At 39.4% G+C, this 27,671-nt stretch overlaps 1 protein-coding gene across 5 annotated transcripts in view; it reads left to right on the top strand.

The window, feature by feature from the left end:
- RUFY3 (RUN and FYVE domain containing 3) overlaps positions 1-27,671 on the top strand; it is an 83,811-nt gene that overhangs the window by 48,520 nt on the left and 7,620 nt on the right. For 2 of the 5 annotated variants that reach the window (XM_034772138.1, XM_034772139.1), the window contains exons 4-16: positions 2,393-2,494; positions 4,350-4,473; positions 5,444-5,505; positions 7,172-7,237; positions 7,339-7,408; positions 11,651-11,743; positions 12,208-12,291; positions 12,984-13,151; positions 14,709-14,806; positions 18,747-18,866; positions 21,806-21,929; positions 23,787-23,866; positions 26,267-26,294. In XM_034772138.1, coding sequence (XP_034628029.1) covers positions 2,393-2,494; positions 4,350-4,473; positions 5,444-5,505; positions 7,172-7,237; positions 7,339-7,408; positions 11,651-11,743; positions 12,208-12,291; positions 12,984-13,151; positions 14,709-14,806; positions 18,747-18,866; positions 21,806-21,929; positions 23,787-23,866; positions 26,267-26,294 — 1,219 coding nt within the window. Of the gene's footprint in view, positions 1-2,392; positions 2,495-4,349; positions 4,474-5,443; positions 5,506-7,171; positions 7,238-7,338; positions 7,409-11,650; positions 11,744-12,207; positions 12,292-12,983; positions 13,152-14,708; positions 14,807-16,407; positions 18,571-18,726; positions 18,867-21,805; positions 21,930-23,786; positions 23,867-26,266; positions 26,295-27,671 lie in introns of those variants that run through there. The other 3 variants (XM_034772140.1, XM_034772141.1, XR_004645903.1) reach the window with 2 other exon arrangements.

Genomic DNA, 27,671 nt, shown 5'->3' with positions numbered 1-27,671 from the left:
ACCATCCAAGACAGATGGCTCCAGCCTCCTTTTGAAAACCTCCAAATGAAACATACCCAGTTCTTTCAGCGTTTGCTCATATGGCTTCCATTCCATTCCTTTGATCATCTTCATCTTTGTCACTCGCCTCTGAATCTTTTCTATACGTTGGTGACCAGAATTGGACATCGTACTCCAGCTGAGGCCTAACCAGCGCTGAGTAAAGCAGTACTGTCACCTCCGTGACTTGCATGCTGTGTCTCTGATAATACAATCCAAAATTGACTCAATGCTGTAGGGTTTAATTGTAACTAAGAGATAAAAGTGAAAGCAATTAATAGGTCTTTATCTGCAGCTTCTAACCAAAACAAGCAAAGGAATTAGTGTTGGAGAGGATGTTTTCTCTTTATAAAAGAGCAAGGGGGCTTCCTGAACAACTGCACGCTTAGTACTGGCAATAAATGAATGATGATATGTGGAGGGACCAAAAACAGGCCTTATTGAATCTCTTTCACTCTAGCTCAAGAAAAGTGGCATTAAAGAGGGGGGGATTGAAAAAAGAGGGAGAACATTAGATAGGAATTTTCTGTGATACCTTGGAACACTGGGGAGAGAGCTTGATTGACTTTTTGTTAAAATCCTTTTCTTTTATTTTAAATAAAAGGAAGACTTGGTAGTGACCCAAAAGGCAAACAAGATGTTAGATTGCATGAGGGAGACAGAATAGTTCTGGAAATAAAGTACCTTTATATTACATAGCAACCTGAGATACTGTGTTCAGTTTTGCTTCCCCTTTTGAAAAAGAATATAGCAGAAATAGAAAATAACTACAGAAGTGCAACAAAAATAAATAGAGGCGTAGGAAAACTGCCCCATGTGGAGGAACTAAGTATTAAGACCGCTTAGTTCAGAGAGGAGATGAATAGGCAACGTGACACAGGTACATAAAATAACAAATCATATAAAGTATCTCCTGTATCCATAACTGAGGCTCTAATCCTGAAAGTTGTTCCATGTGGATAGAGCCTCATGCCCCCTGATTTCACTGGAGTTCTATACGGAGTCTGCCTGCATGGTATAGCTTGTAGGATCAGGGTGCATTATTTACCCTTTCCTTTTATAAAAGAACAAGGGGATAAACAATAAAATTAAAAGGCGACAAAATTAAAACAGATTAACCAAAAAACTCTAACCTTTGTACACATGTAAACTGATGGCACAAAATGTTACAAAGGCCCAGAGCATTGTAGCATTAAAAAAGAAAACATACAAGGATAACAAAAATATCTTGGGTTGCACTAGCTGGAATAAGAAAATGAAGTCTTCCACATGCTTCATGATACAAGCCAGCTGACTAAGGCCTTGGCTACACTCCGGACTTCACAGTGCTGCCGCGGCAGCGCTGTGAAGCGCAAGTGTAGTCGCGCCGCCAGCGCTGTGAGAGAGCTCTCGCAGCGCTGTATGTACTCCACCTCTCCGAGGGGAATAGCTTGCAGCGCTGCAGGCTCTGATTACACTGGCGCTTTACAGCGCTGTACTTGCTGCGCTGGGGGGGGGGGGGGGGGCGTTTTCACACCCCTGAGCTCAGCAAGGTGCAGCGCTGTACAGCGCCAGTGTAGCCAAGATCTCAGTGCTGGGAAGTGAAAAATAATTTCCCTCTAATCATGCTACTCATTATATGTGGGATTTACACCTTCCTTTGAAGCATTGGCCACTGGCTACTCTACAGCATATCAGACTAGGTGAGCCATTGCTCTGATCCAGCATGTCAGTTTCTACGTTTCCAAAACCGTGTATGTTCCACTTGCTGGCCAAAATGGGGGAAGGAGGAAAGTGTGAAAGATTAACTCTCCGAACCATAAAACATTCTTGTGTGATACGTTCAGAACTTCATCTAGCATTGAGAAAACCATATTTAATCAGTAATCCAACTCCCCTGTTTAGCTCTTCAACAGGCTGAGGATTGGTTACCTGAGAGAGATTTGGGCACCCACACTGTATTATAGTCCAGAATGAGTGTGGCTGAATTGTTCTATTATCTTGCCTAGTATAACAATTGCGTTTGACCCATTTCTATAGCCATGCCCCATTACTTGATTTCTCTGAACGTTTCCGATAATCTGTGTCTAGATAAGTATTGCTAGCTCTCTGCAGAAACCGCATCCAAGAGGAGTAAAAAGGGAAGATGGGAAATAGAAGAAAAAGACAAATGATTGCATGGATAAACACTGTATGTCGGCACTTGCAGTTTCATACCTAAATTTCCACCTACAGTAATTGCTGAAAGCTGCAACTTTGAGATAATGTGTAGATTGCAGAGATTTCAAGCAGAGTAAGACATCCAAGCTTTGTGTGAATATATATGTTTATAATATGTGAGTAATTTCTTTGTTTTGTTTCTGGGCTTTGGTAGGACGCCTGCGGGTAGAGGAAGAGCCTGGCTTCGCCTGGCCTTAATGCAGAAGAAGCTTTCAGAATACATGAAAGCTTTGATTAACAGAAAGGATCTTCTCAGGTGAGCAATTCTCTCTCTCTTGAATCTGAGAGTTTCGTTTCATTCTCTGTCCTCAAGTGTTGTAGGTCCACTCAAGGACATTTTATAATGCATTTTTATTACTCTGCAACACTGGAGTAACAGCTATACTTGTACTTCTGGTTTGGGACAGCTTGTTTTGAGGGATGGGGAACTGTTCAGCTTTCTGCTTGCGATGCAAAAGCCATTTTCTTCCAGTGTTGTAATAACAGCATGCAAAAGATCCAAACATTTCATTTATTATAAAGAGGTGCTGTAACACAGGTAACCGGAGTAAGGGATCTGTACAGTGGGGAGGCAGTGTTGTTCAGTGGATAGGGCACAGGGCTTTTGGCAAGTCACATCACTTCTCTGTACCTCCATTTCCCCATCCATAAAGTGGAAATTGTCACAGAGTGCGCCACTCACTGCTCGTCTGGCACTACCTCCTGGTCCCTCTGGGGATTAGCTCTCGAGGTCGATGCCCCTTCTGTGGTTTGCACGCCATCGCTCCATCCATCTCTGGTCTGCAGCTCCTCTCTCTCTCTCCAGGAACCTCAGTGTTGTCCTCTTCTTGACTCAGTCCTCCATCTAGGTCACTCAGCGTTCCTCTTCTCCCCCCCGCTTTCTGGGGAACAGTCCTGCAATTCTCTGTCACTCCCACAGTGACCCAGGCAGTCTTCCCATTCACTGCCTCTCTAGTGCCACTTCCCCAGCAGCGGGTAGGACAGCCCAGGCCCACCCTCTACTCCGGCTTCCAGCCAGGGAACCCGACAACACGCAGCCAAAATCTGCTCAGTCCCCAACCTTGCTGCGTATTCCCTGGGCTGCTTCCTACTCCTGTGGCTCACCCTTCCTTCTCCCAGGGTCTGCCAGTTTCACACTCCCTCCTCTCAGGGAGCAATGCTGGCTATAGACCTCTGCAGCCTCCAAACACTCCTCCCTCTTCCCAGGGAGTGACTGCCCTTTCCCAGCTGCCCAGCCCCATCTGTTGCCAGCTTCCTGGTTTTGTAGGCCCTGCCTCTTCCTTCCCAGCTGAGCTTGTTGACAATCGATCCCTGCTCCCTGGCTCTTCCTCCAGGTACAGGCTGTGGCGCTATTAGGCCTATGTGGTCACCCCATCACAGCAATAATGATACTCTGTAAAGTGCTTTGAGATCTATGGATGAAAAGTGCTAAGTAGTATTGCGTAATTGAATGCCTATTTTTCTTTGAGGTTTTAGTATTTTTGGCTTTATGAATATTCATTTTTTAATTCCTTCAGTTATCTTGAGTGGGGGTGGAGAAGCTTGAAATTACCACTAGGAAAATGTAGGGTGGTCTATTGTCAGAGGGGAGGTTTATAACAGAGAAAAATTAGGATATGCAACTTTTTAAACGTTTAATATTAGCTTAGCATTCATGACTCTTTTTTGCTTTTAATTTGAAAAATAAATGAGTGATATATTACATCAGTCAAAGCTGGAAACCCGAGACCTGTCTGCAGTAACTTACCATGTGCAGGATATGCCTACAGAGCTATCAAGCCTCCCTTGTGTTGGGCCTTTGTCTCACATTCATGGCTTAGCAAGTTGAGAGGTCTAGATCCTTTCTAGATCTCTCTCAGGTCAGAGCAGCAGTATGTTGATAGAGCCATGTACAGCTGATGTATAGACTGTCCACTAGCTGCCGGCCATCTAATCAGGTACGAGGGGAGGGTGTTAACACTTTATTGTTGTCTTAGAAGATCACAGGGCAGGAGTGTAGTGGGTAATAGAGCTCATGCCAATTTATCTGTAAGTGTCTCTTCAAACTCCAACTTGTTTTTTAAAGGTTTTAGTCATGTAACACTTACTGTCTCTTTTGGTGCATCTTGCAGTGAATTTTACGAGCCTAATGCTCTCATAATGGAAGAGGAAGGTCACATAATTGCTGGCCTCCTAGTAGGGTTGAATGTCATTGATGCAAACTTCTGCATGAAAGGAGAAGACTTGGATTCACAGGTATTGGATATTAATAATCATAATACCTAGCTGTTATAAGTATTTCTGGGATGAATTGCACTCACTAAAATTATGCTGGTTTTTGATTGTATAGTTTTAGATTATACCAATTAGTTAAACAAAGGGAATACTGTAAGTATTTGCTTCTGGGATTGTATTAGTTCCAAACAGTGACACTGGGTTTTGCAGGATAAAAAGTGTGTGTGTCTCATTTTCTGTTGTTTTTTTCTACCTTCCTCCTATTTAATATTTGCCACCGGAGGTGAACCTTTTGTACTTGGTTTCTACATTTAGATGTAACATCTTTTTTTACATAGAAGTGCTGACAGAACACTTTCCACGGCTACCTACTGTGCAGAGTTCCACTGCCTCTATTCCCTTTAATTTATTTTTTTAAATGACCAGCCTGAGAGACCATCCCTTCTGTTTCTCTTTGCTGCTGCTCCTCATTGTGATCTGCATACAGGCCACAAACAGCAGAGTGAAACTTACTGCATGGCAAAGGAGGAGGAAGTGAAAACTGAGAAATGAAGCTGGAGAAGAGAACTGAAAAGAAGGGGGGAATGCTGCTCTGACCGGGGTCAGGAGTATTAGTTTTTCGAAAAGCGTGTGTCAGGAAATCGTTTATAGCTGATAACAAAAGGGAAGTAAGTTAACAAGCATGTCTGATTCAGCTTATGTAGCTGGTGTGTATAGGAGTGTGTTGATCAAGATCTGCTGTCGTTCCCTCCTTCCAATACTCCACTTACATTGCAAAGGGTAGCAACTTGACCTTCTACTTGAGCTCATCCTTGTTTTTATCAGTTCTGGGTAGATGGTTGGTATAATGGATTTATCCTAGATTATAAGATCAATGCATTTCTTATGATTTACAAACACACCAGTGACACTGAAATTGTGTAGGTAAAAAGAGTAATATTTAGGAAGAGTTATACAGCCATATGTAAAATACTAAAATCTTCCTTTGTAGGTTGGAGTTATTGATTTTTCAATGTACTTGAAGGACACGAACAGCAGTAAGGGCAATGAAGGGTAAGTACAAAGGGAAACGTGTCCTTTTTTGGGGAGGGAGAGGAGAAGGGGGTTATTTGGCTTTTGAGTAGTAGTACAAGTTGCCCCATAATCCTATAGTTTTAATTAAAACACTGCAGTCATGCTGAATTCCATTTTTGTTCTAATTATAGTTCTGGGATGGAATTCAGAAAGCAAACAAAGGAAAGAACAGGAAAGTATCCAAAATCTCAGGGAAGAGGGGTTGCTTTTATTGACTTAACCAACAATTAAATCAGAGAGCATTTTACAAAGCGAAAAGGCACAGCAATCAAACTTGTGGTAGGCCATTTTCTAGAGCTCTTTCAGTTTAAGAGCTGCGTGGTTTGGGATTTTCTTTTTCCAAACAATTAGATGACCAGTAGAAGAGTCTTCAGTCTCTATCATCATAGGGGGATGTATAAGAAATAAATCCCCCATTGTGTAAATGAACCAGAATGTACTTATCGGATTAGTTTGAGTTCTTGTACCTGCATATATGCAAGTAGATGTATAACACTGTATAGGAACAGGAGATGGAAAAATACAGGAATATATAATACATATAAATATGACTTGCTGTACTTCTGAAATCCATTAAATCCTCTTCTTCATTGATCAGAAGTTCTATCATTTTCCATTCATTTGGTGTTACCTTGAGTCTTCCGAGTGAAGTAGTTTACACTTTCCTCTTGTATTTGTCATTTTTGAAAATTAATTTGTTTTCATTTAACTTTTCATGCTGGAAATGCATGAAACAAAGTCTGGTTTCAGGTTTTGTTGAGTGGATCGTAGGGGTATGGCTTTGTTTTGTTAAGCTTGAAGGCAGTACGCAGAACAATACTGGTACTTGTTTATTTGAATTTTCTCTTGCTAATCAAAATGTCTTCCTTGATTGATTGGGCATTCTGTGCAAATTATACAAACTTTGTCCTGCTAAATGTTGTACTGACAACTTGTCCAAAGTCCAAGGGCTGTAACTAATTTATATAAAGGCACAGATTACAACTGCTCTCATCTTTCAATATGCGTATGTGTCACATGGAGGAATTCACACTCAGTCCAGTAGACTCCATCACAATTCAAATAGCCTTCTTCTCAGGTACAGATAGTTCTTAGATAGCAATGTTGTCTGCACTGACCTGTCTACTCTGAGAACTTTAAAGATGAATATCCTTGACCTTAGAATCTGAAGTTGAGAGAAGGGAGCAAAGAGAAATTTTTTCTCTCTCTCCTTTCCTCTTCCCCTTCATCTGCTGAATGATCCCACTCTATAGTCTTCTTTTGGCCCCTAGACAGCCCACTTCCTCAGGGAACCACTTTAGGCTCCATGCTAGGAATCCCCCCCCACTTCAGCGACAACCGAAACAGGTCAAGATGGAGGGGACATTCTTGGTAGGGAAGGTTGGATGAGGTAGCTCTAGCTCTGCCTGGTAGTCCTGGCCTTCCTTCCCAATGGTAACAGGCCTTCCTTTCTGTAAAGAACAATTGCCCCCTAGAGACCTCAGGAAACACCACAGAACTAACCAGTATCTGGAGGATTAAAGATGAGCTGGTCGTAGCCTGTGCTTTAGCCATTCCTATAGTCCCATGAGACAATTATTGCTTGTAGGTTGGGAGAGAGCTGTATATCAGGAAGCACTGACTATTCACTGTGTCTATTTTTCAGAGATGGTCAGATAACTGCTATTCTGGACCAGAAAAATTATGTAGAAGAACTCAATAGACACTTAAGGTAACAAGTTCTTTTCTCTTATGGTATGATCTAAGAGACATAGAGTGGTTGTTATATTTATTTTTCAAGTAACCAGTAGCTTTTTCTCTTCAATTTGACAGTGCCACTGTAAACAATCTGCAGGCAAAGGTGGATGCTTTAGAAAAATCCAACACTAAACTTACTGAGGAGGTAGGTGTAACAGAAAAGGGGTGCATCTTCATTGCTCTGTGAAATTCTGAATTAAGGCAGAAGTGATACCTGATTCCTGAATTAAGTTGTAATGATTGATGTCTGTTAAAGGTGAACTGGAAAGCTGAAATGAAAACTGAATTAAGCACAGGGTTGTGTTGTTTGTTGCCACTAACTGGGCATGAAGGACCCTCCGCAAAAGAATGCTTTTTAAAATTAACTATTTAAAAAAATCATTTTCTCGTCTCTGAAATCTTATTGATACTTTCTGCTTATTGGAAGGCATCAGAATGTGTCCCAGAATGCATCATATGAGACATTTTGGCTTGCCACCACACAACATTTTGATTAAAAAACAAAACAGAATGATACAAAATTATCATGGTACACATTAAATGGATTAAAAGCTGACTGAGAGGTCTCAAAATGTAATTGTAAATGGAGAATCATCAAGCAGGTGTGTTTCTAGTGGAGTCTCACGTGGATCAGTTGTAGGCCTTTCATTATTTACCCTTTATTTATTTTTTTAATGACCTGGAAAATAAATCATAAAATCATCTCTGATAATGTTTGCAGATGACCCAAAAATTGGGGGAGTAGTAGATAATGAAGAGGACAGGTCACTGATAAAGAGTGATCTGAATCACTTGGTAAGCTGGGCACAAGCAAACAGTGCATTTTAATGTGGTCAAGTACAAAAGTATATATCTACGAACAAAGAACGTAGATCATGCTTACGGGACAGAGGACTCTGAACAAGATGTGAAGGTCATAGTGGATAATCAGATGAACATGAGCTGCCAGTGTGACACTGTGGCCAAAAGGGCTAATATGATCCTTGCATGTGTAAACAGGGGAATCTCAAGTAGGAGTAGAGAGGCTGTTTTACTCCTCTGTATTTGCACTGGTGCGACTGCTGCTGGAATAAAACGTCCAGTACTGGTATTCACAGTTGAAGAAGAAAGTTGTTCAATGAGTGAGAGTTCAAAGAAGGAGCCACAAGAATGATTAAAGGATTAGAAAACATGACTTAGACTTGAGTTCCTGAATCTATCACCATATTTAGCTTAATGAAGAGAAGGTTAAGGAGTGACTTGATCAGTCTGTCAGTACCTAGGTAAAGTACAAATTGTGGATGATGGGCTCTTCAGTCTAACAAACATAAAGGTTTGATAAGATCCAGCGGTTGGAAGTCAAAACTAGACCCATTCAGACTGGAAATAAGGTATACATTTTTAAAGGTGAGGGTAATTTAATCACTGGATCAATTTATCAAGATTGGATCTTGTTCAAACAGGAATTATTTGGGGGAAGTTCTATGGCCTGTGTTATACAGGAGGTTAGACTAGGTGCTCTCAATGGTCCATTCTGACCTTGGAACCTGTGAATCTATGAATATCTTCAATAAACTAGGAATTTTTGAAGAAATGTTCAGAGGATGTTTGTTTTAAAATGTATTTCTTTGGTAAATATCTGCTTCTGTATCAGCTCTTACTTGGTGTTGTCATAGTGTACGTTGAAATGTAAAGATGACTTTTTCCTGTATCTGCTCAAAATTTGCTGAATATAAATAAAAATGTCACTCTGCAGAAAACCCCCACAGACTGGTCACTTAGGTCAGTCAATACACAAATCTAGGTATAACTTTTTTTTTCCTTTTCCATTTTTGCTTTGTAGTTCACCTTAAAGCCAGAAATGCATTCTAATCTTCCCTGTTCTTCTACAGGCCTCCTGTATGACTTTGGACAAGTCAGTTAATCTCTTTGCCTCAGTTTCCCATGTAAAATGGGGAATAATGAGTTTGGATTCTTGTCTCTTTTGTCTGTTTAGATTAGGTGCTCTTTGGATGTAGACTCTTAGCACAAAGGGGGTCTGATATTAATTAGGATCTCTAGGTGTTATGATAATACAAATGAAAATAATCTCTGGAAAAGGACGGAAATGGCCTTACATTTTCATGTTTTGCTCACTCCAGATAGCTTTATATAGCTGGTTAGTGAACAGTTCCAAAGATACATATTCAGATGGTCCTGTTACAAATGTAAAAAGTTTTGCAGTCTCTCCTCTGGCATCCAATTTCACTAGTGGATCTGACTGAATCTACTCGTGGGGAAGGAAGAAAAGTTTTGTTATATACTAATCTTCAGTCTTCATGGCTGAGGATGTTAGGGAGATTCCCAAACCTGAGCTGGCTTTTGTAGGTGACAAATCTGAGGAACTGTCACGAATTGAAGTGTCACGAGAGGAGGTTTTGGAATTAATTGATAAACTTAACATTAACAAGTCACCGGGACCAGATGGCATTCACCCAAGAGTTCTGAAAGAACTCAAATGTGAAGTTGCGGAACTGTTAACTAAGGTTTGTAACCTGTCCTTTAAATCGGCTTCTGTACCCAATGACTGGAAGTTAGCTAATGTAACGCCACTATTTAAAAAGGGCTCTAGAGGTGATCCCGGCAATTACAGACCGGTAAGTCTAATGTCTGTACCGGGCAAATTAGTCGAAACAATAGTTAAGAATAAAATTGTCCGACACATAGAAAAACATAAACTGTTGAGCAATAGTCAACATGGTTTCTGTAAAGGGAAATCGTGTCTTACTAATCTATTAGAATTCTTTGAAGGGGTCAACAAACAGGTGGACAAGGGGGATCCAGTGGACATAGTGTACTTAGATTTCCAGAAAGCCTTTGACAAGGTCTCTCACCAAAGGCTCTTATGTAAATTAAGCTGCCATGGGATAAAAGGGAAGGTCCTTTCATGGATTGAGAACTGGTTAAAAGACAGGGAACAAAGGGTAGGAATTAATGGTAAATTCTCAGAATGGAGAGGGGTAACTAGTGGTGTTCCCCAAGGGTCAGTCCTCGGACCGATCCTATTCAACTAATTCATAAATGATCTGGAGAAAGGGGTAAACAGTGAGGTGGCAAAGTTTGCAGATGATACTAAACTGCTAAAGATAGTTAAGTCCAAAGCAGACTGTGAAGAACTTCAAAAAGATCTCACATAATGGCAAATGAAATTTAATGTGGATAAATGTAAAGTAATGCACATCGGAAAAAATAACCCCAACTATACATACAATATGATGGGGGCTAATTTAGCTACAACAAGTCAGGAAAAAGATCTTGGAGTCATCGTGGATAGTTCTCTGAAAATGTCCACGCAGTGTGCAGAGGCGGTCAAAAAAGCAAACAGGATGTTAGGAATCATTAAAAAGGGGATAGAGAATAAGACTGAGAATTTATTATTGCCCTTATATAAATTGATGGTACGCCCTCATCTCGAATACTGCGTACAGATGTGGTCTCCTCATCTCAAAAAAGATATACTGGCACTAGAAAAGGTTCAGAAAAGGGCAACTAAAATGATTAAGGGTGTGGAACGGGTCCCATATGAGGAGAGATTAAAGAGGTTTTAACTCACGAAAGCTTATGCCCAAATAAATCGGTTAGTCTTTAAGGTGCCACCAGACTCCTTGTTGTTTTTGTAGATACAGACTAACATGGCTACCCCCTGATACTTGACTGCTCTTTTTAGTTATACTGTAATAAATGGCCTTTTGTTTAAAGCCTGCAAAATTCATATGCTGTGCTAATCAAACTTATTCATGTCTCCTACCAAATTAATTGCGGTACTTATCAAAGTATTTGTTGATAAACAATTTATTTTCTGGTCACTCAGTGGAGTCTCCATATTGGTTAAAGTAATAACTAACATTGTAACAACTCTGCCCACCAAAACTATTTGCGGCACATACCTAATTAATTGTGTTGCATGTCATATCAATTAATGCATTTTGCATGAACTGTACAAAAGAATCATGGTCTTGTCAGGATCCTTTTTTCCCAGTTTTGTCATATAATGAAACCACTCAACCAATATCTTGCAATGTCATTGAGCTTTTGTTGAGTGGAGGAGGTTACATAAGTTATGATTTACAAAGTAATTCACTCTGGGAAAGCTTTTCCAAGTTACTTTGGTTTGCTTCTGTATTAAAATAAGTAATCTATTGGTCATGGATGTCTTTCTCCCAGGAATTCCAACATGGAGTAGGACAAAGAACCACTGCCCCAAGTAGGCCAGTGAAGATCTTTCTTCTGTTAAGATTCTCATATCGCACCCATCACTGCCTTAGCTAAAATGCCTGAGCACATTGGTATCCAAGTAGTGTAAATAGCTGTCCATTCAGCCAAGTGAAACATCAGCGTCTAAGTTACAATTCTCTGGTTTTGTTTACAGCTTGCAGTTGCAAACAACAGGATTATAACACTGCAAGAAGAGATGGAACGAGTTAAAGAAGAAAGTTCTTACCTCTTGGAAAGTAATCGTAAGGTCAGTGTGTGTGTGTGTCATGAATCTTCTTCTTTTTTTTTTTTTAAAGTGGGAATCACACTTACTTGTGCCATTGGCGCACTCATTACTCAAGTCCATCTTTTGTTCTACAGTCAAGGGGAACTCCATAGAACTGTTTCAAAGATTTTACTTAACCAGATAAAAGATGTTGGTATCCATTGCAGAATCTTTCTACTTTTTGAAATTATAAAGACACTTCATCAGATTTTATAAATTGTTCATACTTAAAATCCTATTATATACATCCTGCAAATGGCTAGATTGATTATACATAATTGCATTAAATAGCACATGTTGGTGAAGGGAAATAGTAATGTCACAAGTATGTTACTTCTGTATTAACTCAATGAAGACTATCAATGTTTGAAAACAGCAGAAGCAAATCAACAAATATGAGGATTCTGATAGTTTGCCATCTGATTTGTTCTCTTTGTTAACTCTAGGTAACTAAGCAAGACAGAACTGCAGATGGACTTGCACTGAACGAAGCACGGAAACAGTTAAAGGAGGAGACTCAGCTACGGCTGGTAAGCTTGGTCTAAACTCAGAATTCGGTAAAGTATTATGTTTTATATAGTCATTCATTGTCTAACAATTAACCTTTTGCAAAGGGTATGTGTTATGGTCCAAGATGCAAGTAAGGGTGATAGTATTCCAAAATACCTTGCGTAATAACCGTTAATAACCTTGCCTAATAACTTCATTTTGTTTTAAAACAATCTACCAAAAGTAATTTTCCTGCTTCACAGCAGAATACTTACCAGATTTGGCTCAACATCACACAAAACATGCATTGAGCTTCTATTTTTGTATTTAAGAAATTCAAATGATATATTTGAGCCTACAACATGGACACCTGTCAACTATTGTTATACAGCACAATGGGATAAGGGTGGGGAAAATGGTTGAAAGGGGTATTCTTGTGAAATAAGAGGTCTACAAACATTTCACGAATTAAAAATATAAATTTGGCCCAAATAGAGTTTTCTGATTGGTTGCCAGTGAAGCCATATATATAGCTATAATACTTGGCTGTTATGGCATCTGTTTTCCTTTATTTAGTTTCTAAATTCTATTTATAGTGGCCATAAGATGTTTGTAGTGCAACATGATTAATAGTATGTGTTGATGGGGTGGAGGGCAGGGTGGATTATCACACATTAGTTCAGTCGTATTCTAGTCAGAAGACTTGTTATAAAACATAATGTGTGTGTTTCAGGATGTAGAAAAAGAACTAGAGGTGCAGATTGGAATGAGACAGGAGATGGAGCTGGCCATGAAGATGCTGGAAAAAGATGTTTGTGAGAAGCAGGATGCACTAGTGGCACTCAGGCAGCAACTAGATGATCTCAGGGCACTAAAGCATGAACTCTCCTTCAAGCTGCAGGTAGGGAAGGAAGCCAATGAAATGAAATGGTCCCTTTGTAGCTATGGCATGTAGGAACCAACTAGACTACTTTTTTTTCTTATCAGAAAGTCATTCGTGAGGGAAGAAGAGGGTCACTTGTATACCTTTTCTTTTCCTCCCTGCCCTATCCTTCCCCATCTCCTAATCTCACTATGGATTCCATTTGATTCCTTCAACCCTCAGCCTGCGTTGAGGCTAACCTTTCTAACTGAGGAAAGCTGAACGTGACTTGGTCCAGAAGCAGCAGAGTCTGTAGAAAGTCAGAGTCTGTTCTTGGATCCTTCATGTAGTCATGTGGTTTGCCAGCACTACAAGGCTGGCTCATACCTTTTTAAAATAAAAAATGCTCACCAGATGCAGGGACTTGTGAGGAAAAAGCATCCCATGATCTCTAAACACTTATCTGTTGAAAGTAAGACAGTAATTTTCCCCTAATACATGGCTGTTTTGAGAGTTTTTGGGTAAGGATGTCTCAGCAGCATGCTCCCAATCACCTGATACTGTTTTTGGAGCAGCTTGCATAGCTGGTCAGTAGTTCCACTTCTGTTCCCGTCTTAACATGCTAGAAACTAAGGAGATGGATCTTTTCCCAGTACTTATGGGAGATGGTGTGTGAGCAAGCTCCCGTTCTGCTGCATTTCACTTTTATTAGTGCAAATAACTGTGTACAACAGTGTATAATCTCCTTTCTCTAGACTGGAGCACAAGTTTTAAGTAACTGTAGAAACTAGGATGACGCAGTAACATTTTCAGAATCCGTAGCCTGTGGTTTTACTTCCTAATTTCATTTGCCAATTTAGACTTGGGCTGTCCTCAGTCACAGCTTATATGAGGTTTTCTTTTGTGTTCTCTACTGTAACACACGAGGTATCATTTGCTATGGTTATAATGATAAAATGAAATCATTTGTACGGGTTACCATGGACAGAGACAGGGTTTCAAAATCATAGTCCTTATAACCTCTGCTTCTAGAGGACCGCCTGCAGCATAAGCGAAGTCCGTTCTAAACCTAACAGTAAACATGTATCACTGTAAACACCACATATTTATAAAAACAAAACCATGATAGCATCTGTCTGGTAAAATCTATTATTTTAATGTATATAGTTCCACTGGTCACTGAAATCCACTAGAACAGACTACTCAGACAAAACCAGACAGCTAATGCCCAGAGAAATAAGTATTCAACTTAATTTCAAAACCATAAATAGATTTTGCTGCCAGACAGTTGACAGTTCAGGCAACTGGCACTCTTGTGCCACACAATTGATGATGTAGTATTGATACTACATCAATCTATGCCATGGGTTCAGATATGATACTTTATATTTAAAATAAAATTCTTTATTTACTCACTCACTTACCAGGACATGGGGAAATGCTTGTCCCCACTATTAATCTTCGCTTCCGATCTTTGCCCTTTGGATCACTCCTTCTTACCTGTTTTAGTATCACCAATTCCATTTCATTTTCCAGTGTAGTTTATTTCATATTTATCACTGCTTATTGAAGACATTAGGTAACTTTCCTTTCCAGAGTTCAGACCTGGGAGTGAAACAGAGGAGTGAATTAAACAGCCGTTTGGAGGAGAAGACAAATCAGATGGCTGCTACTATTAAACAGCTTGAACAAAGGTAAAAATGAAACTTGTTTATTGCAAAATATAAATGTCTCCCTGTGGTATGTGGTATACTTTTGCAGGTGCTAAAAATGCATATTTTTTAGATAAACTTGTTACACAGAGCTAAACAAATATCCCAGACACGCTAAGCGCTATTTCTAAGAGTCCTTTATAGATATTTTTTTGAAACGTTAATATTATCTGAGTTGCATTCAGTGGCCTAGGCCTGCTTTCGTTGAAGTCTGTGGCAAAATTCCCATTGAATAGCATGGGAGCGGAACTGGGCATTACAACAGTGGGTCAAATCCTACTGCTCTTACTCATCTGAACAGTCCCATGGAAGTAAGTGGAACTATTCAGATGAGTAGCGAGAGCAGGATTTGGCCCTATAGCAGTAATTCCATGATAGACTGGTAGCTAGGACATTCTTTTGTGCGCTCAGGAAAATCCTCCATAAATGAGAACATCCTGCTAAAATATCAATTATTGTAGATGCTTGTTTTATATACACAAACAGAGCATACATATATAAAAGCTAATTATTGGAATCCTTGTCAGCATTGTTGAATGTGAAGATGTAACACTGGGTAATTAATTGCCTATTGTTAATTTAAATAGGTCTGTACAGCACCACTAACACTCTACAAATGGATGACTCACAGAAGCATACAGTCCATATTAGACACAAGATGGTAGGATGGCAATACAGTAGTGTGGGCATGAAGGACAAGGATTACAACAGTCAGAGCTGAAATATGCTTATTGTTACATAAGACTCTAGTTCTGTTTTTAAAACTATCCTATATTAAAACTGGAACTTCCATCTCCGTGAAAACTGAGACCCATGTTTGTTTCTGGGAGGTCTGAAGTGCAAGAAAGCACAGTGAAACTAACTTGGGGGGTGGGACTGTAGAGGACTATTTCTGGCACTAGGAGCTAGCAGAGGTGGCGGATGGGAACAATATCCATTAGTGCCATGAGGAGATATTCTCAAACACCTATCCTAGTGAGACAGTGCTGACAACCAACTACCAACTCTCACATAATTGGGATGGACTCTGAGGTCAGACATAAAACCACTCACTCCCAGAGGAGGATCTCAGGGGGTTGCATTCCTTTTTCTTTAACATCTTCGGAGCTGAGCCTCTTATAGTTGCTTTCACAGAGGGTTCAGCTGGTGTGAATTGACTTCAAATGGAACTGTGTTTATTTACTCCAAAGTGTCTCCATCTATGCATCCATCCCCATGTTATGATCTTAAATGATACTGGCGAGCATGAGAGGTGCATTTCCTAAAGATAAACGCTGTTTCACTTAGAAATAATAAAGACAGAAGTAAGGGGAATAGTTATGGGTTGTTTTTACAATTATTACCTTATTCAGTAAAAGGATGATTATTGTAGTGTGTGTAACTTTCATCAAATTCTTCTGAGTTGGTGTTTCTGTAGTCTTTTGAGTGTCTTTTTGAGAAATGTTTACCCTTTCATAATTTATACAGACATTATATTGAATGTACTACAATATCTGTTCAGTTAACTGATTTGAACTTTTCTCTTACTGATTTTTTTTTTTCCATTTTCCCCTCACATCATCATTCTGACATTTTTCATGTAGTGAAAAGGATTTGGTGAAACAGGCAAAAGCCTTAAATAGTGCAGCAAACAAACTGATCCATAAGCACCATTAAGCGTTTTTGCAACTGGTCACCTCACAACTCTGACATCGAAACTTAGTTATGAGGGGAAAAACCTTAAGAATAGTTAAAAGCAACTGTTAAAACGTTAATTGTCATTTAAAGTTGATTTGGAATTTGCTGAATTTTTAAAATCTTTGGGCTTTTTTTTCAGAGATAGAAAGTTTGGTAGAAGCTCCCTAATTTGCCATATAAACTTTGTTAAGCTACAGAGGCGTTGGCCAATAAATACACAAGGAAAGCTTAAGGAATGAGAGATTTGTGGCTCTGTACATACCTTTGATACGTACTGTATACAGCACAAGTCTTCAACATGAATGGGTATTAGATGTGTGGTTCTATGCCAATATCCGATTGGCCAGTTCTGGGGAAGCCAAATTAGTTTTCTGTTACCCAGTTATGAAGTAGACCAAGAAAATGTGTCCCTGGAAGTAGTTGAAAGTAGTTATGTGCGTATTCCTAACCATTACCCTTTCACTTTTGTTCTTTGGGTTTAACCCCCAAAACAAGGACAAATGGGCATTACATCTTAATATTTTGTCACCATGAAGATCCAGTCCTCATTAACCAAGACTACTTGCAACAATTTTGCCTTAGTGACTTGGGGTGGGGAGGTAAATCAACCATAGATTCCTTTAAACTTCATGAAGACAAAATTAGTAACTAGATGTCTTAGAATAATGTTACAGTAGAACCTCCTGATCTTTTCATTGCCTTCTACCTCTGCCATAATTCCCTCTAGAAATATACTGCAGTTCTTCCTAACTGAAGGAAGCTGAGGAGAGACAGTTGTTTTGTTGGTCTCTCTTCTTCCTAGAAAAGGAATAGTTACACATTTTACAAATAAATTCTGCTCTTTATACGTTGGGGTTAAAAAAAATGAGAGAGAGGAAGGATTGGAACAAGTAGTAGTTTTTTGCTGGCCAGTCCTTGTCTCAGAGTAGCTAGCCTATAACAAATAAAACAGAATAGCTGCCTTTCACTGTTACCCTTGTTACATTTGCTTCTAAGTTTCTGTTGCTTGATACGAACAGGGAATTTGCTGAGAGTTCTGGCAAAATAATGAAAGACCAACTAAAGCTAAATGGTTCTGACTAGGAAAAGTAATCATAAGCTTAACATCTCACTTCAAATTTTTTAAAATTGTAGATTGGAATATTGTAAGTTAGTGTCCTCTTCCCTATGGTCGCAAGAGGTCACCAGGCTGGTCCCATACAGGCTTTAGGGTGTAAATAATTCTATAAATACTTTGCTTCAAGAAATCAAGTTTGGGTTTTTTTCCCGAGTTTAATAGTTTTTTGTCCTTGTGAATTGCTTGCAAAAATTCTGTCTCGTGTAAATTTCCCACTTGGTCCTGTAGAATAGGACTCCTTGACACATAGTGGGAGACTTATATGACTCTCATGCAGCTGGAAAAACTATTAATTCGCACTGGACACACTTAAAAATCTGTGAGGCTCAATCTTGCCCTCCAGTACACAGGTGGGTATCACCCGTTAGCTTGTAAAATTGATGACTGCACAATGGCAGACTTTATAAGACTCCCTGGAAAACAGCTACTAAGTATTTGAGGCTGGCTATTGAGTCACATGTTTGAAAACACAAAATTAACCTTGTGACCTTTTATTCTGAACTCATTTGAATGATCTGCAGAATAAAAGCTTTCATCAGGATATGCAAATGGCTAGTTCGGATTGTTACAACCCCCTGCCAAATTCTTCTTGTGGACAATAAACTTTCTCCTATCACAGCAATGCTATAGTAGGATTGAAGACTTAAGTATCTGGCAACGTGTCTAATATTTGATCCAGAGTATAGGTTGCTGTGGTGTAAATGCCTGTGTGCTTAATCTGATGTGATAGTTGTGGAAGAGACCAGGAAAATGCACTAATTCTAAATATAGTAGATAACCTATGTTGCAAGTTCCAGTTACATGTGTAAAGCTGAAATGTAACGTACATTAAAATAAAATTTGACTAAAATTCTGTGTACTTGAGGTTTGCTTTGAATATGGATAAAATGTTTTATGTTTATCATCTAATAGCTGTAAACTGTAGTGATAGAATAAAAAACATTGAAAATCAGAGTTTCTTCTGCCTGGTTCACCTACATTTTGTCTTTCTTTAGAATATTTTCATCCTTCCCATTGTTTTACCATACAATTTGTTTTCCTTTTTTGGGTTTATTTTTGTTTAAATTCAGTCTTCCTCCCCACCATGGCTTTTGTTTTTTATCACAAGTTCATGTGGCTCAAATCCAGATTGCGACAGGCAGAGAGAGAACGTCAGTCTGCTGAGGGGGACAACCGGCTCTTCAAGCAGGAATTTGGTGACAAGATCAACAGTCTTCAGATGGAAGTGGAACAGCTCACCAAGCAGCGGTGAAGAGACCGTTTTCTAATGTATTTATTGGGTGTGCTTTCTCTGCCAGGTCAGAAATGTCTGGGAAAACCCATAGTAAATGGGGGAGTGTGTTTATCCTAGACACAAGCAGAGTAACCTTAGAATGGGGAAGTGCTTTGATATGTTGTGGACCAAATTTTCAAATGTGGACATCTGAGTTGCAACTGCATTTTTAAAAAAACTTACCACTTTTAAAGAAAATTACAAAATACGTAATGAGGAAAAATGACAAGAATAGTACAAGTCCAGTGCACCATCGAACACTAAAAGAAGAAAAATCTTGTTACAAAAACAGTCCGTTGGACATCATGGGTGGAAATTTAAATATAAAAATGTTCTCCAGGCAGTTAAAAGTTCATGAAGAGAGGCTGGCAGTATGCAGTTCTGCTTTAATCATGTCATTTGCATTATAGATTATAAACCTTAGAGAGAAACTAGACAGCAAACCAATGTGATTATTCATAATCAGGAATGCTACCGCTATTATATCATCTACAGTTTCCTCTTTTTCACTAGTAAGTAAATCTACTATTTTAGGAGACTGAGACAATAAATATCCTTGGGCACCAACCTAATAAATAAACCTGTATTTTTTTTAAATCCACAAACAGCCTTAGTTTTGGTGGGAACCAAAAAAAGATCTGAAAGTCCAGGACAGAAAACTCAGCATGAAAAACTATCATATTCCTGTTCCAGAGTTGTCAATTTACTAACATCAGGAAAATACAGACCCTTTTACCATGAAATAGAAGATGGCCTCTCATTTTGCATACGTGATACATTCTCTGTCCCATGACAAGGTCACTATGAATCATCATTGAATAAAAGATATTGTCTCGTACTGCCTTCTTTGACCTCTTTCCCTTTACTGAGTACCTCACACTTCTTTTTGCCTTAAGGTGTCTGCTAAAGTGAAGTGATACAAAACAAAATGTTTACAATGGGGAGTAGGGTGTGATGACTGAGGGGGCTTTTATTATAAGAAATATATGTAAGCTCCCATTTGTGACACAACTGTTCCCACAAACACATCATTTTATGTGCCCACATTTGAAAATTTTGCCAATAGTATAATTAGACTGCATCAAACAGGATGAAAATGCTAGTCTTTGTGTCTTTTGCTGCTAGCAATATTATCAGATGTAAAAAGGGCTTTAGGTCTGGTCTACACACACACACATTGCACTGATTTAACTAAATTGGTTTAGAAATTAATTCGGCTAAATCAGTGCAAGCACCTTGTGTATTTATATTGATTTCTAAGTCAATTTAGTTAAGTTCAAATTCTGTTGGTAGACAAGGCCCTTGAGGTAGCTATATTTGTGGTAAACTGCTTTGCTGAACTGGATTGTGATATTAAGAAACTGTTTTTTGCTCTGAGTTTTCATACAATCTTACAGGTAAGACCGCTCTGACTTGTATGGTATTGAGTGCATCGGTGGGCACTGATCCGTGTCTCAAGTGATTTTCACCCAGTTCTGTTCCCTGAGGTCCTGGGGGTGCTCTGGAAACTTTGGGCTGTTATGTGCTAGCTGGACCTGTGTTCCTCATGGTTTGTAAAAACGATTGGAGAGGTATGGGCACTGTGGATGGAAGTAGGGCCTGCTTTTTTTAAGGAGGGCAGGATGCTGGTGTCTCTTCTGAGAGTGGTCATTAGCCTCTTTCTCTAAAAATAATCCCTTGACATTGATTAATTTCGCTACCTATTGCCCTTCACTTACCTTGATTTTTGGAGCCAGGGTGGTTCCCTACAGTATATTCTCATGTTCTGCCCAGTGTATTTCTGAAAGTCCTGAGAGAGGGGATTTCCATCACCTTCATGGAGTTATTACCTCTCTGCTCTGAGGGCTCCCTGCAGTGTTCTGTAGTCTTCATTTATCATTCACAGAAGCATAGAATATCCGGGTTGGAAGGGACCTCAGGAGGTCCAACCCCCTGCTCAAAGCAGGACCAATCCCCAACTAAATCATCCCAGCCAGGACTTTGTCAAGCCTGACCTTAAAAACCTCTAAGGAAGGAGGTGACCTCCCTAGGTAACCCATTTCAGTGTTTCACCACCCTCCTAGTGAAAAAGTTTTTCCTAATATCCAACTTAAACCTCCCCCACTGCAACTTGAGACCATTACTCCTTGTTCTGTCATCTGGTACCACTGAGAACAGTTTAGATCCATCCTCTTTGGAACCCCCTTTCAGGTAGTTGAAAGCAGCTATCAAATCCCCCCTCATTCTTCTCTTCTGCAGACTAAACAATCCCAGTTCCCTCAGCCTCTCCTCATAGTCATGTGCTCCAGCCCCCCAATCATTTTTGTTGCCCATTTTTGAGCTGATGTGCTCTTGCTTAACAGTCCTTAGACTCGAACACTTGGGATCTGCTGGCAGGGTACTCTCAGCGGAGAACCCTTTGCTTGAGAACAAAATTGCTCCAACACAGCCTAATTTTAATCTTCAGCCATGGTGGAAAGCACCCCAGTGACAAAGGTTTCGTGTGAGAGGCAGGAAGGGAAGCATCTTTAAGGATGTTCCTGGAAATTGGTTGAAGATATTGCTTCTGATTTCATGCTATTTGGACTCTGCCAGTTTGTGTACTGTTGTTGGCAGTAGATGTTAAAAATATGACTGTATATTTTAATTAAGGACCTGCAGACTTAGTGAATGGGTGCACATTTCATACATCTAAACAAAATTAAGCTTGACTGGATTAGATCCAGAATTTAGATTCAGACTTTACGCATTGTGGGCTTGTTAAACATACGTTGGGATAATTCGTTCAGAGGTGTAGAGTTCTGAAAATTCTGGTAATGGAGATTTCTTTTGTGCCCTCTTATGCTAAAAACATAAATCACCTTTTTAATAGCTGTGCATATTGGTGATGTAAAATCAGATCACTTATCCACAATTCCCTTCTGTTATACTGCAGGGGTCAACTTGAACAAGAATTGAAACGGGAAAGAGACAGATGGTCACCAATCCACCAGGGTATCCAAGAAAACAAAATCACAGTAGCCCAAGGCAAGGGCTGCCAGAAGATGCAATTAAAAATGGTATTGTCACTGTTCACATTTAAATATGGTTTAATTTTAGCTACTGTCTTACCTTGAGCTTCGTATCACTGCACATATGCGTTGCTGTTATACTGCAGTAGTAAAGGTATAAGGGTAGAAGTCAGGATAGGAAAAATTCATGTAAATTTTTATTTAATTCACACACCATGAAATTGAAATTGTTCTCCTTTTTCAGCCTGAGGTCTTTTTAAAAGCAACAAGTTTAGTTGTAATATAAGAGTGTATCTCTCCCTCCCAGCTGTTTGACCGAATCTTGAAATTGATTGTGTTCATCAGCACGATTTACTAAAGAAAAATGCAATATAAAAAATACTCTAATCAATACATCTCATTAAGAGTAAATCACTTTAAAATAGTTTCACATCATCATGAGCAGGAAGTTACCATGCTGACCGTCTGAAATAGAGTAGAACTCAAGAAATGAAGCTGGCTTTTTAATGCATAAGACAGTAGCATTTCAAAGTTGTAAGTTCTATTCTTGAAGAAAAAATTGGTTTTCATGTTAACTAAACTTGTCTTAAAACAACTTTGAAAATCTGCTCTCGCCCTGCCTTGTTGTATATTATTAGACTTGGCTGTTTCCTGGGAAGTGTCAGTAAAAGGGCAGCTCTTCCTGAGACACTAGCATAACTCTCAAGTATGAAGACAATGAACTAGTACAGGGTATTTCTGTACTCTGCATGTACACAGCAGCACCTGTTCTTTCAGGTGGCTAATCTTCACTGGGTTTCCCCAGGAGACTTCAGCAGTACTGCTCTCTCCATTGAGGGCTTCTTTAGTTCGTCAGTAATTTTTTTTTAACCAGTAGCATTGATAACTTAAAAAAAAAAAAAAAAAAAAAAAGTTAGCAATGCCTCTTGATAACTTAAGTGTCAAAAGCATTGGGTCTATAAACAGCTGTTACACTACAATAACAAAAGGCGTCAGAATGAAAAAATTATTGCAGCTGGCTCTCAAAACCAGCTGCTGTTTGATCTTTCCAAACCAAAGCAAGCTATTCAGCTGCAAGGCAAAATAATTCTTTTCTCTCATTGTACATGTTTCATTGCTTCAGGGTTTGATTTTGTTTTTCTGATGTGCCCTTTTCTTCATGGGATTATCCTCCTCCATTTGTGTGTCATTGTGGAACACTCACTAGAATGGGACATGCATGTCTTTGTCTTGGGAACAAATGGGTTTAATTTACAGAAGTATCTATTTATGTAACAGATCTGCTCCTTTTATTGTGTCTCGTGGTCTATGGATGGTTTACTTTTATACAGGTATATCATTTTAACGGCAATTTAATGCCCTGTCCAAGCTGAGGTTCAAATTTCTAGCAACTATCATAGGTATGGATCGTGCTGAGAAAGTTCTAACACGCTCCCACCCTCACTAATACAGATAACAATTTATTTTCTTAGTCGTGTTGAAAAGTAATGCTACGTTTGGTTGGGGATTTGCCTTTGTCTCATTGATATCTGTAGGGTAAATCTATAAAGTAATATTTACCCTCCCTGCTTCTGCTATATCAGTCCAGGTGGCTGGGTTATGCTTCCTCCTTCCCAGTTCAAAAATCTGAAGCCAGGGTGGACATTTCAGGGTTTTTTTCTGCCCAGCAAGAGGAAGGCAAACAGCTAGTGTGCTTAGATGGGTGCTCGTATACCACACCGGTATGAGAGGTCAAAGGGTAGATTTTCAAAAGCACCCATGTGGTTTAGATACAGATCCCACTGAAAGTCAGTGGGACTTATGTTCACTAAGTCATTTAAGCGGCCTTGGAAATCTCAGTCTAAATGTGTAGAGTGCAGTTTAGTGAAATACTCAGAGACTTGTAAATATGTTTTCTTTTGACAGGATGGAAAGCAGAAAATCCAGGAAGAAAATGCCAGACTGAGAGAGCCTGGAAGAGGGGGAAATGCTGTTCTTCCAAACAAGTATGAACTGAAAGATATCCCCTTTCCCCTTTTTCTCACTTTCACAGTTCCCCCTCCTGTCTCTGTTCTTCTCTGCAATGTGAAAAGCAGTCTGTTATGCTCTCAGCTAAAGGTAGCAATTACTGTGTTGGTGAGAATTTAGTTTTGTTGTGGGCTTACCCTTTCTTTCACTTAAAAACAAAACAAAAAACCCAACCCTAAATAATAAAATATGCTAAAATCTAAGTGAAGTTTAAACTTTTCTGTTTGAAGTGAAGACACCTGTAATTTGAGATTTTAAAGTTCCAGGGTGGTATGATCTCCTCTTCTCAATTACACAGTAACCTGGGAGAGAAACAGTGATTCACTTTTAAGTGTAGTAGAAGTTGGCATTTTAGGAGAGGTTCTGGGGTTGGTGAATGCAGGAGGGGCTTGAAGTTTCCTGTTTTAGAGGTTGTTTCGGGATTCTTCAATTGTAGTCTGCCTCATACAAGGAGTTTACAATATGGTTTATTTCTCAAACTTTTGGAAAAGACTCCAGCATTGTCTTTCCTATTGTGGTTTTTGTGTGGGGGCAGGGGTTTGTAGGGGTGTGTAACACACTCAGGGACTTGTCGAGTTCCGCAGTTCTCCTATCAAACAAAGGTTTGCAATGGTCTTTGTGCCCATTGTTTGAGGTTCTCCACTGTGCCTACTTCACAGCGCTGAGTTGGGAAACAGATTCTATTGCCAGGCTTCAGGCTTTCTTGCTCTGGAATGGGGGAGGTGATGAAGAGATTCCTGTTCCTCTCCCAGCTACCTCTGAGCCACCTGATATATAGCTGTAATTCTTTTTTCTTCATTTGGAGAACATTATCGCTTAGGCTTACTTTTAGGCCTTGACAGGGTAGGAGCTCTGCAGACACACATCTGAAATTGCAAGGACATGCCCCTTAGGTATTAGTGCTTCAGGAAAAAAGCCCTGTTCTTGTATTGGATTTTGGTATAGTATAATGTGGAGGACCAAGAACAAGATGTATTGGACCCTAAAGGTTGTGGGGTTTTTTGTTTTGGTTTTTTTTTTTGGGGGGGGGGGGGTGTTCTAGAGAGAAATGGCTTCTATAATAAAACAAAATACTTACAAACATACTAATGTAGAAATCCCATTCAGGTAAGAGTTTAGTTTTTTAAATGTGCTAAAGTGAATTGAACATCACAGCAGAAAATAAGACTATGTTGTTTTGGCTGGGTTTTTGTTTATCTGAAAGATTATTTAAAAAAACAACAACGGGAGATGAGGTAAAGACTTGTGTTCAAACGGGTAGACGTTTTAAATTTGTATTTCTGTAGTCGGGACCCAGGTCTATAATCAGGATTTTGTTCAAAGCCTAGTAAAGGACACTTATGTAATCCCTTCAAATATTACTTTTAAAAAGAAATGCTGTATGAGAGACAGGTTATTATAAACTACAGGTGACCTGAAAAGGATCTTTTTTTATTAATTGGGCTTTTGTGCCCTTTTTAGCTGCTTTATGGTATATAAAATGGCCTGGAAGGTTTTAAGATTTTTTTCCCCCCCTTGCTTATTTTTAATTGGACTATATCAGAAATATGAACTCCTGTCTTCCACCGTTTTGCAGGAGGACTTGTTGGGAGAATCTAAGAGGAAGAATATTGTAAGCTTTCACGTGTTAGTTGAAGTTGTGGGGATGTTGAACCTTTAACAAAGGTTTCTTTTCTCCAAAATGTTAATTAGTTCTTGAAGCTAAAGAGATATTACCAAAAGCCATTTTACACAGTCTAACTAAAAATCCCTTCCCCTCTCATTTCTCTGTTTTTGCTCTAGGCTCTTGTGATGTTATTTCACTAGTTCTCATCATAGTCTTCCCAGATAGACATGATCTATATTTCTAATATAAAAATAATGCCAAGAAGAAAACATTTTAGGGGAGGGGAAAAAACTTTTTGGGTCTTCATGTGTCATAAATGAGGGAAACATTTGTGTATTGTGTATTTTTCTTATGCAGATCATCATTAATGTATATTAAATGCATGTTGGTGTGGATAAAGGTTATATTAGCATGAGTTTGGGATGGGCACCTGATACTCGGGTTGCAAAGTGTAATTAATTAGCGACTTTGCCACTGATGTGTAAGGGGACCATCCCACATTCATGCTGATAGGTTTTGACACCACAGTACATAATCGTGTATTCCCTAATAGGTATGTGTTTATGAATGGTTTTACATTTTGCAAGCATATGGAGTTCATAATAGGTGCTTTTTATAAACCTCAAGAAATAACAAAAAAAAGTGTGGTATGTGTTTAAAAACAAACAAGAAACAACTTCAGTGAGAATAGATCCGAGACTCAAGCTATTTTCTTCTGGGAGATGTGGATAAAATGATACTGCTAACTTACCGTTTTCTTTTTTTATTGTAGGATACAGTCTGTCATACAAGAAGAGCAGGTTAGTATTTCTTCTGCTTATGTTGAAACACTAAAGTACAAATATGATGAAAAGTCTTATGGATTCACAATTTCTTCTTCAATCCATGCACCCTTAAGATCATAGAAGATTAGGGTTGGAAGAGACCTCAGGAGGTCATCTAGTCCAACCACCTGCTCAAAGCAGGACCAACACCAACTAAATCATCCCAGCCAGGGCTTTGTCAAGATATTCCGTATCAAAGTTGAGTCTCTTTCTACCCTCATGTAAATAATGTGCCTGGTAAAGCACAGTTAGGATCAGAAAATTGATTATGAAAATGACATTAAAGTTTCATGTTCTGTCTCCATCAGTGACTTCAGGGTCAGTCAGGTCCTGTTTACAATTAGAAAGATGGTTTGGTTTGAAATGCATGCACAGCAACAACTCCCAGGCTTGCAGACTCCTTCTGGGCTCTGAATGTCAGGCTGTGTTCTTCCTGGCTCGTGCATCATTGCCAGTGCTAAAGATTCTGCAATTGGAACTCCGTTGGCAATGGTGTTTGTGCATTGATGCCTGAGGCCAGCTCACTCATCCATGCAGTTTTCATTCTGCAGGGTTAATGCTTGTAAAAGTATTTTCTGCTGGGAAAGTAAAATATGATTTGTTAACACACTAGGAGCAGAAATACTGAATAAGATAATGCCATTTTATAGTCACTTTTCTGATCATAAACATGCCTTAAAGCTAATAGAACACTAGAATGTGTCACTCCAAATACTTCAGCCCTGTAATGGTAGCCTTCGATGTTAGGAATGGGGGATTTCTAAAAACATTTGAATTGATAGGAAAGAAGTTAATTAAAAATGTGAAATAAATGCCACAAGGTAGCTCAGTTGTAGGATAAGCATCAGTTATAGAGACCGAGTACAAGTGTGTTTGCCATATGCATATGGGTAAGTGGAAAGCAAGAGAAAGTGAAGCAAAACAAATACTACTGGGATGTGTAACTGTCGACAGAATGGAGCTGGTAAGGATTGCAACGTTGTGCGCCAGATCCTCCCAGACCCTACAGCCCTGGCAGAAAAATAGTCAGCGCAAAGGTTGGGCAGGGCGGCTGCAGCCTGTGCATCCACAAACTAGACTAGACAGAAGAATGGCTTCTTTACACTTGGCATTAATTTGTGTAAAGGGCTCAGACATCTTGGCAATGAGTGTGTGTGTCCCCGACCCATCTGCACAGGTGCCCTCCAGGTTAGGAGGGCAGGATCGGTCTCCCCTAGCAGCCTTGTTGGTTTGCTGCATTTAGCCTTTTTACTCTGGCTTCGAGCACTCCAGGACTCAGTGCTCGGAGTATGAAGCCACTGTTCAGGGAGTCAGTTACACTCTGTGAAGTGGATTCTGGATGTTGATTGGCCA

This window comes from Trachemys scripta, chromosome 5, assembly GCF_013100865.1.
Source record: "Trachemys scripta elegans isolate TJP31775 chromosome 5, CAS_Tse_1.0, whole genome shotgun sequence".
Lineage (NCBI taxonomy): Eukaryota > Metazoa > Chordata > Testudines > Emydidae > Trachemys > Trachemys scripta.
Note: the sequence above shows the minus strand (reverse complement) of the source record. Positions and strands in the feature narration are given on the sequence as shown.